Source organism: Epinephelus fuscoguttatus, linkage group LG9 (assembly GCF_011397635.1).
Source record: "Epinephelus fuscoguttatus linkage group LG9, E.fuscoguttatus.final_Chr_v1".
NCBI classification, from domain to species: Eukaryota; Metazoa; Chordata; class Actinopteri; order Perciformes; family Serranidae; genus Epinephelus; species Epinephelus fuscoguttatus.
This window is the reverse complement of record NC_064760.1, coordinates 38,273,197-38,287,096: the sequence shown is the minus strand read 5'-3', so window position 1 is coordinate 38,287,096 and position 13,900 is coordinate 38,273,197. Positions and strand designations below refer to the sequence as shown.

At 40.8% G+C, this 13,900-nt stretch overlaps 1 protein-coding gene across 1 annotated transcript; it reads left to right on the top strand.

Annotated features, from left to right (window-relative positions):
• Nucleotides 1-1,540: 1,540 nt before the first annotated feature.
• On the top strand, nucleotides 1,541-13,662 carry syvn1 (synovial apoptosis inhibitor 1, synoviolin). The gene is made up of 16 exons (XM_049585342.1): nucleotides 1,541-1,729; nucleotides 4,564-4,715; nucleotides 4,856-4,948; nucleotides 5,078-5,230; nucleotides 5,930-5,978; nucleotides 6,662-6,765; nucleotides 7,094-7,220; nucleotides 7,768-7,867; nucleotides 8,113-8,178; nucleotides 8,527-8,643; nucleotides 8,896-9,053; nucleotides 10,380-10,526; nucleotides 10,716-10,862; nucleotides 11,326-11,509; nucleotides 11,765-11,880; nucleotides 12,760-13,662. The coding sequence occupies exons 2-16, from the start codon at nucleotides 4,584-4,586 to the stop codon at nucleotides 12,966-12,968; spliced, it is 1,902 nt and encodes a 633-aa protein (XP_049441299.1). The 5' UTR covers nucleotides 1,541-1,729; nucleotides 4,564-4,583; the 3' UTR covers nucleotides 12,969-13,662.
• Nucleotides 13,663-13,900: the final 238 nt, after the last annotated feature.

Below are 13,900 nucleotides of genomic sequence, written 5' to 3'. Positions count from 1 at the left end.
TGTGTCTATAAAACCAGAATCCCCCAACAGACAGACCTCTTTAAAAGATATCTAAGTGATATCAAGTGCTGGATGTCTAATAACTTCCTTTAACTCAATGAAGAAAAATCAGGAATAATATTATTTGGGCCACTAAACATTTAAGTCTTCAATGACACATTTCCTAATTTAAGTCCAGTGGTCGATATCAAAGAGTTATCTTTTGTTTTTTAAGATTTTTTTGGGCATTTTGCCTTTAATGGAAAGGAAAGCCAAGTGTGAAGGGGGGAGAGAGAAGGGGGATGACGCAGCAAAGGGCCACAGACTGGACTCGAACCTGGGCTGCTGCAGCAACAGCCTTGTACATGGGGCGCCTGCTCTACCCACTAAGCCACCAACGCCCCTCAAAGAGTTATCTTTGATTCCAGTTTAAACAATCATGATCTATATTATTCTCTAAATATGAGAAATTTAATCATGCCTTTATTTTCCCTAAAATTGACCGCTGTATTTCACTCTTTACCTGCCTAACCAATACAGCATGCTCATGCCCTCAGATTGTACAAATTGCTGCAGCAAGAGGGTCCAAAAAAGATCACAAAACCCCCATTTTAGCATCCTGCACTGGCTTCCTGTTAACTTCAGGATTTATTTTAATGTTTTACTCATTACTTTTAAGGCACTACATGACCTAAGACCAGCATACATCTGTGAGCTGTTATGCCTTCATCTAAGTGCACGCAATCTAAGATCATCTGAAAAAAAAAAAAAAAATCTAACAGTCTCTCAATCTAGAGTTACAACTATAGAGCTGTGGTTTTGCTGTCAGGGCCACAAAGCTCTGGGATAGCTCTATAAATAAAGTTATTATTAACTGAAGAAGCCTTTGGATGAAATGCAAAGTGTCTTCAAGACTGAAACAAATCCAGTTGCCCTTGATTTAACACTCCTGGATCTGCTAAATTAAGACCTATTGTTATTTTAATGAATACCCCAGCCTTTGGAAACTCTCCCTTCATTTACATTGTTGATGAACAACAGTTTCTGGTGGAAAGACCAAACCATAACCCATCAGATATTGAATTACAACCTCTAGTAGCTAGCATTATCAGTGACACAAACTTTAATTTCTTAGTCTGAAACTCATAATTAGCAAGAGCTTTGAAATCAAAGCGGGATAATTCCTACTTTAAACATACTTTTAACATATTTTAGACATATTTCATTTAGCCTCTGGCGTAATTCACAATGTACTAATATTTATTATTAGTATTATTAGTTATTTTCTGCCTGTGCAGTATTCCCTCACTAACCAGCCTGACAACTTGCTATTGGTCCACGTTGTATTACCGTAACTCTCCTAAAAGGTGGGTCACCTAATATTTAAATATTTACAATACGACACATTGTATAAAACGTGCAATTAAATGCAAACATCAATTAATTAAGTATGTAAGTCAAAGTCTCTTTCTAACTGCTTTTACACCAAGCAAATCAGACAATGTGTCAGTGATGCTTGAAATTCCTCTTGCGTCAAATTGCCTTACAGCCGGAAGTGAGGTGGCTCCCAAGGAGCAAGCCAAAGATAAACACGTAGCCAGACGAATAAGGGCGAGCATTATAAATATTATAGAGAGGCTACCGTGAAACGATCGAAATGGAGTAGCTGCTAAGGTTATAGGGATTTTACCAGGCAAGGAGACGTCCGTCAAATTAACCAAGGAGTAAGCCTTCCGCACACGTCGAGTTGGTGAGTCCCGCAGAGTACTGACAGCTGTAACGTTACCTGCTAGCTAGCTAACGTTAGCTAACACTAGCTAACTAACCTAATTACCTGTCTTTGACAGTTGACTAGGTGGTCTCTGGAATGAAGTAACGCTACTTGTACAAAAATGTATGTATTCAGCTTTCTTAGAAGTATGTAACTAACTTAACTTACTAGCTGTGGTAAGTTTGTCTTTATCTTTGAAAGGTCTCAGAGGGTTGGTCGGATTTTTGAGACTTCATTTTACCTCGTTAGCATTAATGTTAGCAAGCTAAAAGAGCTGCTTCCTCCCATGGGAAGCATATGTTGGTGTTTAGCTATATAATTTTAAGTGGAAATAAGGGACAAGCTAGTTTATTATGTTGCATTCAGTGTGACAACTGTAGCACAGGAGGGAGTGATTCAATCGATGCAATAGTGGGAGTGTACACAATGCTAACCAGATCTGCTCAGCATCTGTGCAGGTGGATATGAAACAAAGCAAGCAATCGTTTAATTTGGAACATTTTACTATTTAAAAATGTAAATGTATGATGCAGCGCTGTGTTGTCTGGCTTAATAAAAGATCAGTAATCACATTTACTTAATACTTCAGCTAATGACTTGGAGATATATTGTAATGTAATGTTGTATGAGTTCATATATCAGGTAAAAAAAAAAAGGGGGAACATAATATTCTACAAAGAGATATTTTCCCTTGACGTCCTAGTAATTAAAGCTCATTAAAATGCACTATTCAGATTGGTAATTTTAAAGGGTGATAGGATTGAGATTTGGGTTCTTAATACTTTTGCTCACCTGGCAAGTTTACAGCTATTTGTTTTACCCAGATCTTATTCAAACAACCTTTAAGGCCTTCTTTTAGCTCCCCTTGTGTAGTTCATACTTGACAACCACTGTGGCTAATATAAAACCCTGGAGGAAATCCCTACAGTTTCTTTGAAGCAAAGGGCAACAGTAACCATGTTGACTCCTGCAAATGTACTATCCCAGTCAGTAACAATTGTATTGCTTTCTTCTGAACTGCAATGTGTCCAATGGAGCCAATCATCTAAGTTTTGAAAATGCTACTTTCCATTCTTGAGATTTTCACGTGTGCTGTCAAAATTACATCAGTGTCGTCTGAGATATGGACATGATTCATACATGGCCAGAGTAATGTAGGTGTTGGCCCAACAGTTTCATTTTAGAAAAATCCACATAGGTTGGTGAGATACTTTATTTCTTCAGGTTTTCTCAAAATTCAGCCATCGGTCCAAGAAATCTTCCTCTCTGCCAATCCACTGCCCTCACCTAGATTTCATTATCAGAGTACTGGGCCATTTTAGTTTATAAGACTGCATTGTAGGGCTTGCCCAAATTGATAATGATATTGCTTCAACATTGTTAACCATTGCTGCTTTCACAAAATATTTACACAATGAGATTTTTCATTTAAAAAAAAGTTGGTAAAGACAAATAATATAAAGTCAGCTAGTTTAGAAAATTACAACACTTTACTGTAATGCAACCTTTATAAACAGAAGAGACAACACTTAAGACATTATAACATCCAAAGTCTATCTAGTCTCATATCATGATATTGATGTAATATCGGTATCTTGCCCAGCACTAGTATAGTGTGCTGTTCACATAGATTTTAGTAATAATGGCTGTAGCTCCATTTTATTTTCTGTAGTTTGGTTTGTTTTGAAGCCTTAAATTTGGCATTATGGCCATCGCCATGTTGTTTTTTGGAGCCAGAAGTTACCATATGTGGGCGAGAGGCTGGCACTGTGGAGGAGTGAGGGTTCTGACTGAGAAGTCGAGGACACTATTGGCAGACAGCCTGTCGCCCTCAGTTCTGCATAACTTTAAGCCTTAATAAAATGTAAACCTGAGTTACTTTATCTTTTAAGCTGTGGATGCACTCCAAATGTTGATAACCATGAAATGTGTTTTTCAGTTAAAGTGTCAGCTCTCTGTGCTTTGTGACGCAAACTTGAGCAAGACAAGGTCATTGTCAGCTCCATTACAGCAAACCTACACTCTTCAATGCAGCTTCATCCAAATATCCCATAAACCCTTAAATATCAAAATTTACAGTATATCTTTTGATTACTGTGTTTAAACATCCTGAAAGGTTGGGCTTGCTTGGATGAGAGGCACCATATATAAACTGAGCGAGAGGGTGCACATGATGGGATGAGATGATTTTTCAAAAGCTATCTCTATTGATTGATGCCCACCAGAGCTGCAATGTTTAGTCGAATAATCTATTAGTCAATTAATCTCCAACTATTTCATTTTTCAAGCAAAAGCGTCAAACATTTGGTGGTTCTGGCTTCTTGATTGTGACAATTTGCTGCCTTTGTTAGCCATGTATGATAGTTAATGAAGAGCCTTTGGGTTTTGGACTGTTGGTTGGACAAATGATGCAATTTCAAGATGTCACTTTGGGATGTGCATTTATTTATGAGCATTTGTGAGAATTTATTCACAACTTTATGACATTTTATAGACTTAACAATCAGTTAATTGTCAAAATAATCATCAGATGAATCAATTACAATAATCATTAGTTGCACGCAGCTCTAATGACCACATAGTTTGCAAAGCAGATTTCCAGGTTGTCAAGGCTTTGTGACCACATGTTTTATATTTGCAGATAATTTGTAAAGCAATCTGTCTGAGTAAAATGAACACAGCAGAGAGATGTCTGACCAAAATGATCCAGCAAAGTGCTACCCCCTTTATTTACATGCCACTCCGCTCCATTAGTCAGCTTTCACTTTCAACAACCTTCTTCTTTTGTCCCTTCATCTGTTTCCTCACCATAGTATCTGTAGCTGAGTCCAAAATGGTGCGAGCAGCCTTGGTGACTGCCACCAGTCTGGCGCTGACTGGGGCTGTGGTGGCGCACGCTTACCTCCTCAAACACCAATTCTACCCGACTGTGGTCTACCTCACCAAGAGCAGTCCCAGCATGGCGGTAAGAGCAAAGCTAAAGTGAAGTTTGGTTTTAGTTATTTAGATATTGTACCTGTAGTAATATCTTTAAGAGTGATAATATGTCCTCAAAGGCCATGTCGGCAACATTGTGACTAATCCGCTTTTGGTTTCTGGTGTCAGGTGTTGTACATTCAGGCCTTTGTGTTGGTGTTTCTGCTGGGAAAGTTCATGAGGAAGGTCTTCTTTGGACAGCTAAGGGCTGCAGAGATGGAGGTAGAGTCCTTTTTTTATACCCATAACTCGCTTGACTCATCGTGACCAACATTTACTTTCATATGTAATGGTCTCAGTTGTAAATGACAGCAGTGTATTTAACAGGCGTCTTTGTTTATATACATTTAGCATCTGATTGAGCGCTCCTGGTACGCTGTGACCGAGACGTGCCTGGCATTCACTGTGTTCAGGGACGACTTCTCCCCTCGCTTCGTCGCCCTCTTCACACTCCTGCTCTTCCTCAAGTGCTTCCACTGGCTGGCTGAAGACCGGGTGGACTTTGTGAGTGATGAGAGAGAAACAACTTCCTGATCCTGCATAGTACACAGTGTACTTAATCCACTGTGTCCGTATGCAGTACATTGTTAAAGGTAGAAAGGAAGCATGGGACAGATGGTGTGTGGCATACAAGAGTTGCACAAACAGTGTTATCTGATATTGTGCGACTTATAATTCAGTTACAGATTTAGCATAAATGGGCCCTTACTGTGACACACTGTGAGCTGATAAGTACAGAGTGCTGCAAGGGATGATAGCCACTTTAGCCACTTTTTAGCAGCTGCCCTTTTAAGACAGACTTTAGAATTCAACAGTGGGGTGTTTACTGACGTATTTTAGAACAAAACATGAATGTTTCTACAGCTTGTGTGAACTACAGACCTTCATTTAGGCATCTAACCAAAAACTCATTCAAAAAACCCATTGACTTCAAGATGAGGCAACCGGAAGTGCGAAAATGCTAACTCATTTCCAGGTTGGTGAGAGGCTTTATCAAACTGCTAGTACTAGATAGCACTCCGCTGAATATCAAACAAACTGTAATATGTGACAGGTTTCTGTACTCCTGTAATGATGTTGGCAATCACATATACCAAGGTGATACAGAATCATAGTTGATTATTCACTGATAAGATAGACACAAGTGACCTCACATGTTTTAAGTAACATCTATATAATGTTTGTTTCTGTGTTTTCTGTCAGATGGAACGTAGTCCAAACATATCCTGGATTTTTCACTTCAGAGTGTTATGTAAGTACACGTTATCAGCCTATCAGAAATCGTTCTTCCACCCTTCTGTGTTGGCTTTTTTTTATCTTTGACTTCTGTCTCTATCTCTTTCTGCTGTACTGACTCTGCTTATGAAACAAGTCTTGAGGCTAAATGAAACTGTATGCAAATCATTGCTATTGGCACATAAGGCCAGGTGCAGCTCCACAAAGCTCCACGTAAAAGTCCACATATCTGATGTGACAAATCTATAAATTTACCCCTGAACCTTACACTGTGTTTTTATTTTATACTTGCACCTACCTGTAGGGAAAATCCTATATAAGACCCACCTCTGCATGGGACCACATATACTACTTACCTTAACTTACCTCATAGAATCTGTTTAAAATTTGTTTAGAAATTATTTTGAAAAGGTCTTAAAAAGCATTAAAGTTAAGTGTCAAGTGTTCAACATCGTGGTTAAGCACACGCACACAGTAAGATAACTCATCAATTTTCATACCACAGTATACCTTGAAACGAGTATACCGCTGCAGCCCTCCATGGAGTCTATTTATCTGGGGATAGATTTAACAAGTTCAGTATAGATATTACAATGTACTTGTTTATTTTGGGCAGAAACAAAGGTATTGTTTTCTCCTGTTTGTAGATGCTGCAGCCTCCTCACAAATGTGTTATTCAGTATTCTTTATTTCCTGCAGCTCTCATGGGACTGCTAGCTGTCCTGGACTTCCTGTTTGTCAACCATGCCTGTCACAGCATCATTACCCGAGGAGCCTCAGTCCAGCTTGTTTTTGGATTTGAGGTTTGTAATACTTAAGTTGAAGCTGAGGTTTAGCTCTGTGTTTTTACCTGTAAAAAGGCTTATTTAACGCACCCTTGGTTATTTAAAATCAAAAAGGAAATGGCATAAAATATGCAACAATAATATAAGAATTTTAAAAAAGATTTAAAAAGAAACATGTTGGAAATGAAACCTCTCATTGCTTCACTATTTGCTCTTATTTTAGTCCTTTTCATACCTTGTTCTCGTGTCACCACACAGTTGCAACAGATAGCATTTGCTAATATACACACACAGTAAAGGACACAGATGTTCTCAATAGGATATGTCCTCTCTGTATGCCCCTCAGTATGCCATCCTGCTGACCATGGTGCTGACAACCTTCATTAAGTACCTTCTGCACACTATTGACCTGCAGAGTGAGAATCCCTGGGACAACAAGGCCGTCTATATGCTCTACACAGAGCTCTTCACAGGTACTGTGTTCAGCTGTTGTTCAAAATATGATGCTGGGCTATTATTTTTCACTGCTGTTTTTTCTGCTCGTCAGTTTGGTTTTTCACACTGCACTCACAACATGCATATTCGCTAAGAGCTAATCTGGCCCCTTTTCACACACAAACACTGTTAACCCTGGCTAAACCTAAGCCCAGGACTATATGATTTAACACTGCACTTCTACTAGCCCTGGATTGAATGTCAGCCCAAACACGTTTCTCACGTTAACATTCTTAAATTCTGTTGTTAACTTACCTACGTTTCACACTGGGAACTTTTAGCCCCAGGTTAAGTCCATTTTCAGGTGCTAACCCTACTGTGGAGCAGGGCCAGGAAGCCCTGGGCTAGTGGGTTAGCCCACTTGGAGTGTGTCAGGATTATGCCAGTGTGAACACTTTCTTAGCACCAGGCTAATGGCTCCCTTAGCCCAAGTCTAAGTGTAGTGTGAAAAGGCCTTGTGTGAGTGCAGTTCAAGACAAAACAGTGGCAGCCATACTCAAATATTCGCTGATGTTTTTATTCCAGGTTTCATCAAAGTGCTCCTGTACATTGCCTTCATGACCATCATGATAAAGGTCCACACCTTCCCCCTGTTTGCCATTCGGCCCATGTATCTGGCTATGAGGTGAGCAGTTGTGTGGTGGTCAGAAGGTTTATTATGTTTTGACTTCTCACATAGGTCTAAATATTCTGAAAATGTAAGGAATAAGAGTTTTGTCATTTCTAAATTTTGATGACATTTCATACTTTAAGTGACACATACATGATACCTTTTACACAAACAAATATAATTTTGAGTTACTGGATATTATTTGATTAATATTTGAGGCGTGTTTTGAGTTAAATATTGTTTTGTTTTGTTTTTCTCAGGCAGTTCAAGAAAGCTGTTACAGATGCTATAATGTCTCGGAGAGCCATTCGCAACATGAACACACTGTGAGTTATCTTTAGCCTTTCGTGATTGCCCTGTGTTGTATGTGTGAAAATCATCATTTCCCAGTGCGTCTCCCTTATTGATTTTATATATTAAAAAGACAAAACATGGTCAAGTGGTATCATATACATCAGTATATTCTAGGTGTTGTGTATGTGCACATTTTGTAACCTCCTCTGTCAGGACAGTATTCAGTGATGCTGGTATTCTTTAGTCGGGGGTATCTACAACTGGACGATACATCTAGACATGTTGTGCAGGCCTGAATAAAACTTTTGCAAACAAGGTATCTGGCCACAAACTTCATTTTTTAAAAATTAATTTCTCTTCTATTGTTTGCCTGTGTTCAGATACCCTGATGCTACTCCTGAAGATCTGCAGGCCTCTGACAACGTCTGTATTATTTGTCGAGAGGAAATGGTCACTGGAGCCAAGAAACTACCTTGTAATCACATTTTCCATTCCAGGTAAGTCCTGTGGACAGCGGCCTGACTCAGCAGGAAAGATTATAGACTGCAAACAAACAAAACAGCATAGATGTCGGAAGCAGTCAGCATCTACAGGAGCTGATTGCACACACAGTTCCTGTATTTAAACAGTCTAGCAACTTAAACATGACTTAGAACAATAACTTTTGGTTTTGTTGTTGTGCTTAAATGTTGCTATGTGTTTGTTTACACAGTACTTCAAATACTGTCATTCTACATTTCTCCCCACAGCTGCCTGCGCTCCTGGTTTCAGAGGCAGCAGACCTGCCCAACCTGTCGCATGGACGTCCTCCGTGCATCCAATAACAATCAGACTCCAGCCCCTGCCCAGGCCCCGCCCCCTGCTCCTGCGGCCCCTGCTAACGCCCCTGCAGCCCCACCCGCCAATGGTGAGAGTTAAAACCAGTACACAGGAACACAAAACCCTTGCCTTCCTGTTTGTAGCAGCACCACATGACCCCCAGCTACACCCAAATTTTTGGCAGGGCAGAACGCATGTCAAGTGGGTGACCTCAGCTGTGAAACAGCCGCTGTACAAGAGGAAACTAGAGCAGAGAAATGCCTTGTGCAACACTGAACATTCCAATACCTGAGAGTACATTTACCTGTTCCGCAGACACTGTGTACCTTTTATATGAATGTTTGCATTCATGAGCAGAGTTTTTGGTGACCATAAGATAAGTGTGTAGAAAAATTAGACATGTAAAAAATTAATGCAGTATTAAAAAGAAGGTTTACCTCCAGATCAGTAATACATATTTTTCCTCTTACCTGTGGTGCTATTCATTAGTCTAGATTGTTTTGTGTGAGTTGCTGAGTGTTGGAGATATCAACCATAGAGATGTCTGCCTTCTCTCCAGTATAATGGAACTAGATGGCACTCGGCTTGTGGTGCATAAAAAGTTTGAAAAATACATTATAAAAACTATTACAGGAACTATTTTCTTTCTACTGAACTATACTCGCCAACTGTATCACCTTGCACAAAGATACATGCATCTACTCAATTCTGCCAGCACCACTAAGATAACCATCATTACAGTCATGTTTACATGCCACACTCTCCAACATGACACTGCTCACAACAAGGTCTGTGGATCATCTTGAGTAACCAGGTCATGATTTCTGGAACGAGACATTGCTCTTGAGACATTGCATAATGTTTTGTGCAGAACATTGTGATGTACAGTGAAGCTGACCTTTGACCTTTTGGTTAAAGGTCAGCTTCACTATTCAACGTCATATCTCAGGAACAGACAGGGAGACATTTGGTCAGATACTGAATTGCTCACACTCATCTTGGGTGTCCACCTTGAAACTGTGCTGATTGTACAGATCTGTGTTGTCGGCAGAAGATGTGTGTGAAGCATCCATGTTTTCACAGACATGGATGTAAACTTTAAGAGAAACTTGACTGGTGTGCAGAGGCATACAACCGCGGGGTGGTAATTCTAGTTTAATTGGGGGGTGAACAGTCCCTAGAAAGTCTCACCTTTTTTAAATCACTCCCTTTAACTTTTGAGAAACTATCCCAGAAATCTTGGTTCAATATGTTTTTCAGTCCAACTTTCCTTGTGTAATCAACAAGTAGTCTTGTCTGTCATGTTTACCCCTTCACAGAGAACATTAATTATGTTGTTAATCATCCACTGGTAAATACATATTTGGACCCTTTCCCAGCATTAGTATCTCATTTGTTCTGTTTCCCTCTTCAGTGGCTCCAGGCATGTTACCTGGCTTTCCTCCTGGCGTCTTCCCCTTCTGGGGTCCCTTCCCTGCAGTGCCTCCCCCTGCTGCAGCAGCTGCAGCTCCTGGTCCCACTGAAGCTCCACAGGGCAGCACAGAGGCCACACAGGCAGCTGGTAAGGATAACTCCTGCTCTCATGCAACACATTATCAACTCCAATTTACCACACCACAAAACAGAAAAAAGATAATCAAACCCAGAGTATCTAAAACAGATTGCTAACTTCATGTCTTGTGTTATTGTTTTACTTTACCTTATACCCTGGGATAGCTTTACATTTAACATGTTGTGTTTGTTTCATCAGGTACCAGCCAGCCCACCTCATCGACCGCGGAGGCAGCTGCAGGCACTGCTGCTCCAGGATCAGCAATCCCAGGCTTCCCCTTCTCCTTCCCCCCTCCGCCCTTCCCCACTGCACCGTGGCTGCCCATGCCACCACCTCCTCCCTTTGGTAAGCACACACACTCTATATACTAAGATGGCGGTCATGTTGCTTCTCTATGAGAATGGACATATTAAGATGTGTAATTAGATGCATGTGGGTGAGTCATGTGGATGATCATATTGTCTTACTTCTCTTTTGAGCCTCTTGTTTAAGGAAGTGTTGAGCATTTCCATGGCAACATACTGTCCAGACACACTATGTGAAAGTTCCTGGCATTCCCCACATGCACAACACTTTTTTTAGTGTCAAAATGCATCAAATCTGTTCAAAGTTGTCAAGAGTGTTGATCGAACAATTGTGAATAAAACAATTGAAATAAAATTTTGCCAAAGTGTTACACACATATTCCTCATACATATATTCTCTGTTCTTTGAGAGCTTACTTAGTGCCCACATCTGAGCTGTTGTAGCCATGTCGAAGTTTGTTGCACCTGGACCGGTCTGTCTTAATTCCTCTCCTCTTATCCAGTGTCGTCAATGCCTCCTCCTCCTCCGTCTCTGTCCCGGCTGTCAGAGGAGGAGCTGAGGGAGCTGGAGGCGGAGGGTCGGCGGGGCCTGGAAGCCAGGCTCCAGTGTCTCCAGAACATTCACACTCTGCTGGACGCCGCCATGCTCAACATCCACCACTACCTCAGCACGGTCGCCACACTCACGTAATTGAGCCTTCTTTAGTTGAAGTTGCATATTCCCAAATATAGACAAATTAAGAGTGAATTGGTATAAATGCAGCGAGCCTAGTCTGTTGCTGTTACCTAATTAATAAGATAATTGACTGAGTTTACTAATGTGAGTAATACAGTCAAAATTTACCAGTTTAAAAAGACTGAAACAGAAGAGCTTAGAATTGACCTGAAATGTAATTTTCAGTTGAATGCCTCATTGTCCTTCTACTGCTGTGTTCTCCACAGTCCTCCTCGGGCTGAGGGCAGCACTGGAGAAGCCAGTGGGACAAACAGCAGTGCTTCACCTCCTGCAGCTGGCAGTAGCACAGACAGTCCCAGCAAGGAAAAGGACTCTTCCAGCTGTAAGTAAACTGACATTTCACATCAACTATAAAAGACTAGTTCATACCCATTGGTAGCTTTGTCACCTTCTACCTATGCCAATCCTCAATGCTTATGTGCAGTTTCACATAGATTGACCACGTCAGTGAGTAGAAAAACGTGGAACAGACAGAATGACTGACTGACAGAATGACACACTGACAGTTTCCATGATTATGTACAGCATACCATACCATGACTTAGTCATACCAAAAATTAGAAAAAAAACCAACATTCGGCCACAGGGGGAGCCACAGCTATCGGTCACATTTTAGCCATTTTGAAGCATTTTTCTGTTGTTATAGCGCCACCCAGTTGCCAATTAGAGTTAAATTTCTCCAGTCACCTTGAAGCGTCCTGTTCTACATATATACCAAGTTTAGTAAAAATCCATATGGCGGTTAGGCCTAGATAAGAAATTAGCTCTCTAGCGCCCCCATTTTGTTTGATGGGGTCAATAATGGAGGGGTCCCCTCAGATTATGTGTGCTCATATGCCTACACAGTTATGTGGTGATCGGTGAAACCCTTGAGATGTTATACACCTTTATGTGATGAGCCACGCCCTCTGCAATATTCATTGCCTTATAGAAGCTCAGTTTTAGTAAGTTTTCAAACTTTTGCCAAGAGGGAACTTTAGATATTGGTCCCTAGATTATGTTCACCAAGTTTCATGCAGATCGGTCAAACTTCCTAGGAAGAGATCGATTTTAAATGTTTTTCAAAAAATTCAAAATGGTGGAAAATCAATATAACTGGAAGTTATGGGTTCTTGAGGCAAATTTGTTTGGAAATTACTGAAGATATCCTTTTATTAAATCAAAAACCTTGGATTAAATATATATATTTTTTCATTTCCAGCCGAGCAGGCGGACGAAGCTACCGTCTCCTCTCAGCCAGCTGACTCTACTTCTACTGCCTCGGACACAGAAAGAAAAGAGGAGATGGACGAAGCAGCAGTGGCGGCTGGGGACGAGGACGGAGAGCCCAACGCTGCTGAGCTGAGACGTCGCCGTCTTCGCAAGCTAGAGACATCATCACCATCATCTCCACCCCCTCCAGACAACTGATCCATGCGTTCTGACTCGGACATATTGCTGCGGACCAACAGGAACTCTGAGCTGATTGGTCGTTGCTTTGGTTCTTCATCGCCTCTCTTCTGTCGTGGCTCTCGCCTTCCACAGGCTCAGGTTTCTAACTGTGTCGAGTTGGACTCAGGCTACCAGGAGATGCAATGATCGGTACCACTTATCTGGACTGTTTGTGTCAGAATGCAATAGCAAGACTCTTTTTGTTTGTTTTCGTCACCTTTTCCCCCCAGAACGACTACTGCAATAAGAGTACTGCAGGTGGTGTTTAATGTAAGTCTAATCAGATGGAAGAGGGTTCTCAGATCCAGTTGTTCAGTTGATGTGAGTGAGACGGTGTTTGATTTGTTTTTGGTAGTTTTACTGTCGGTGAGGTCTTTGCCTGCACTTTGATTTTTCTGTTTAATTGAGCTTTCTTCAGTACAAAGGTGGTCCCATTCACCACGTCAACATGTTACACACAGCGCTTGGATCAGTGTCAGGATCCAGTGAATTCAAATCGAGGGAAGACGATCAACTGCTTTGGCTTTCTTTTTCTTTAACCTTCATCACTCTGCTGTTGCCACTGCAGACGTTTGTAACATAGTGATTCATTTGAATGTGTACATACTGTATAAAGAGTTTTAATAGGATGATCTGTACATAATGCAGAATAAACCGTTTGACTGAAATGGCAGTGGCACAACATGTTTATATTGGTGTGTATGTTCACAGACTGATGCCATACAGGTGTAGTGAAGTGGAATGTGTTAAAGTGAGCGCTTCTCTTCAGGCTTGCTGTGTCAGAGCTTTAATGTTGACCTAAAGACTGGGCTATAAAATTAAAATTCATTAACACTTGCAATGAACAAACCCTCTTTAATGGTAGTTCTGTAGGCTTAAACTATCTGGATAGAAATTATGTTGTCTTGCCA

What these genes read in the sequence shown, in the direction of transcription:
- syvn1 (XM_049585342.1), top strand. Translation starts at nt 4,584, where the DNA reads ATGGTGCGAGCAGCCTTGGTGACTGCCACCAGTCTGGCGCTGACTGGG. An exon ending in CTGAAGACCGGGTGGACTTT is followed by an intron (nt 5,231 to 5,929) that starts GTGAGTGATGAG and finishes GTTTTCTGTCAG; the next exon opens with ATGGAACGTAGTCCAAACAT. An exon ending in GCCACCACCTCCTCCCTTTG is followed by an intron (nt 10,863 to 11,325) that starts GTAAGCACACAC and finishes CCTCTTATCCAG; the next exon opens with TGTCGTCAATGCCTCCTCCT.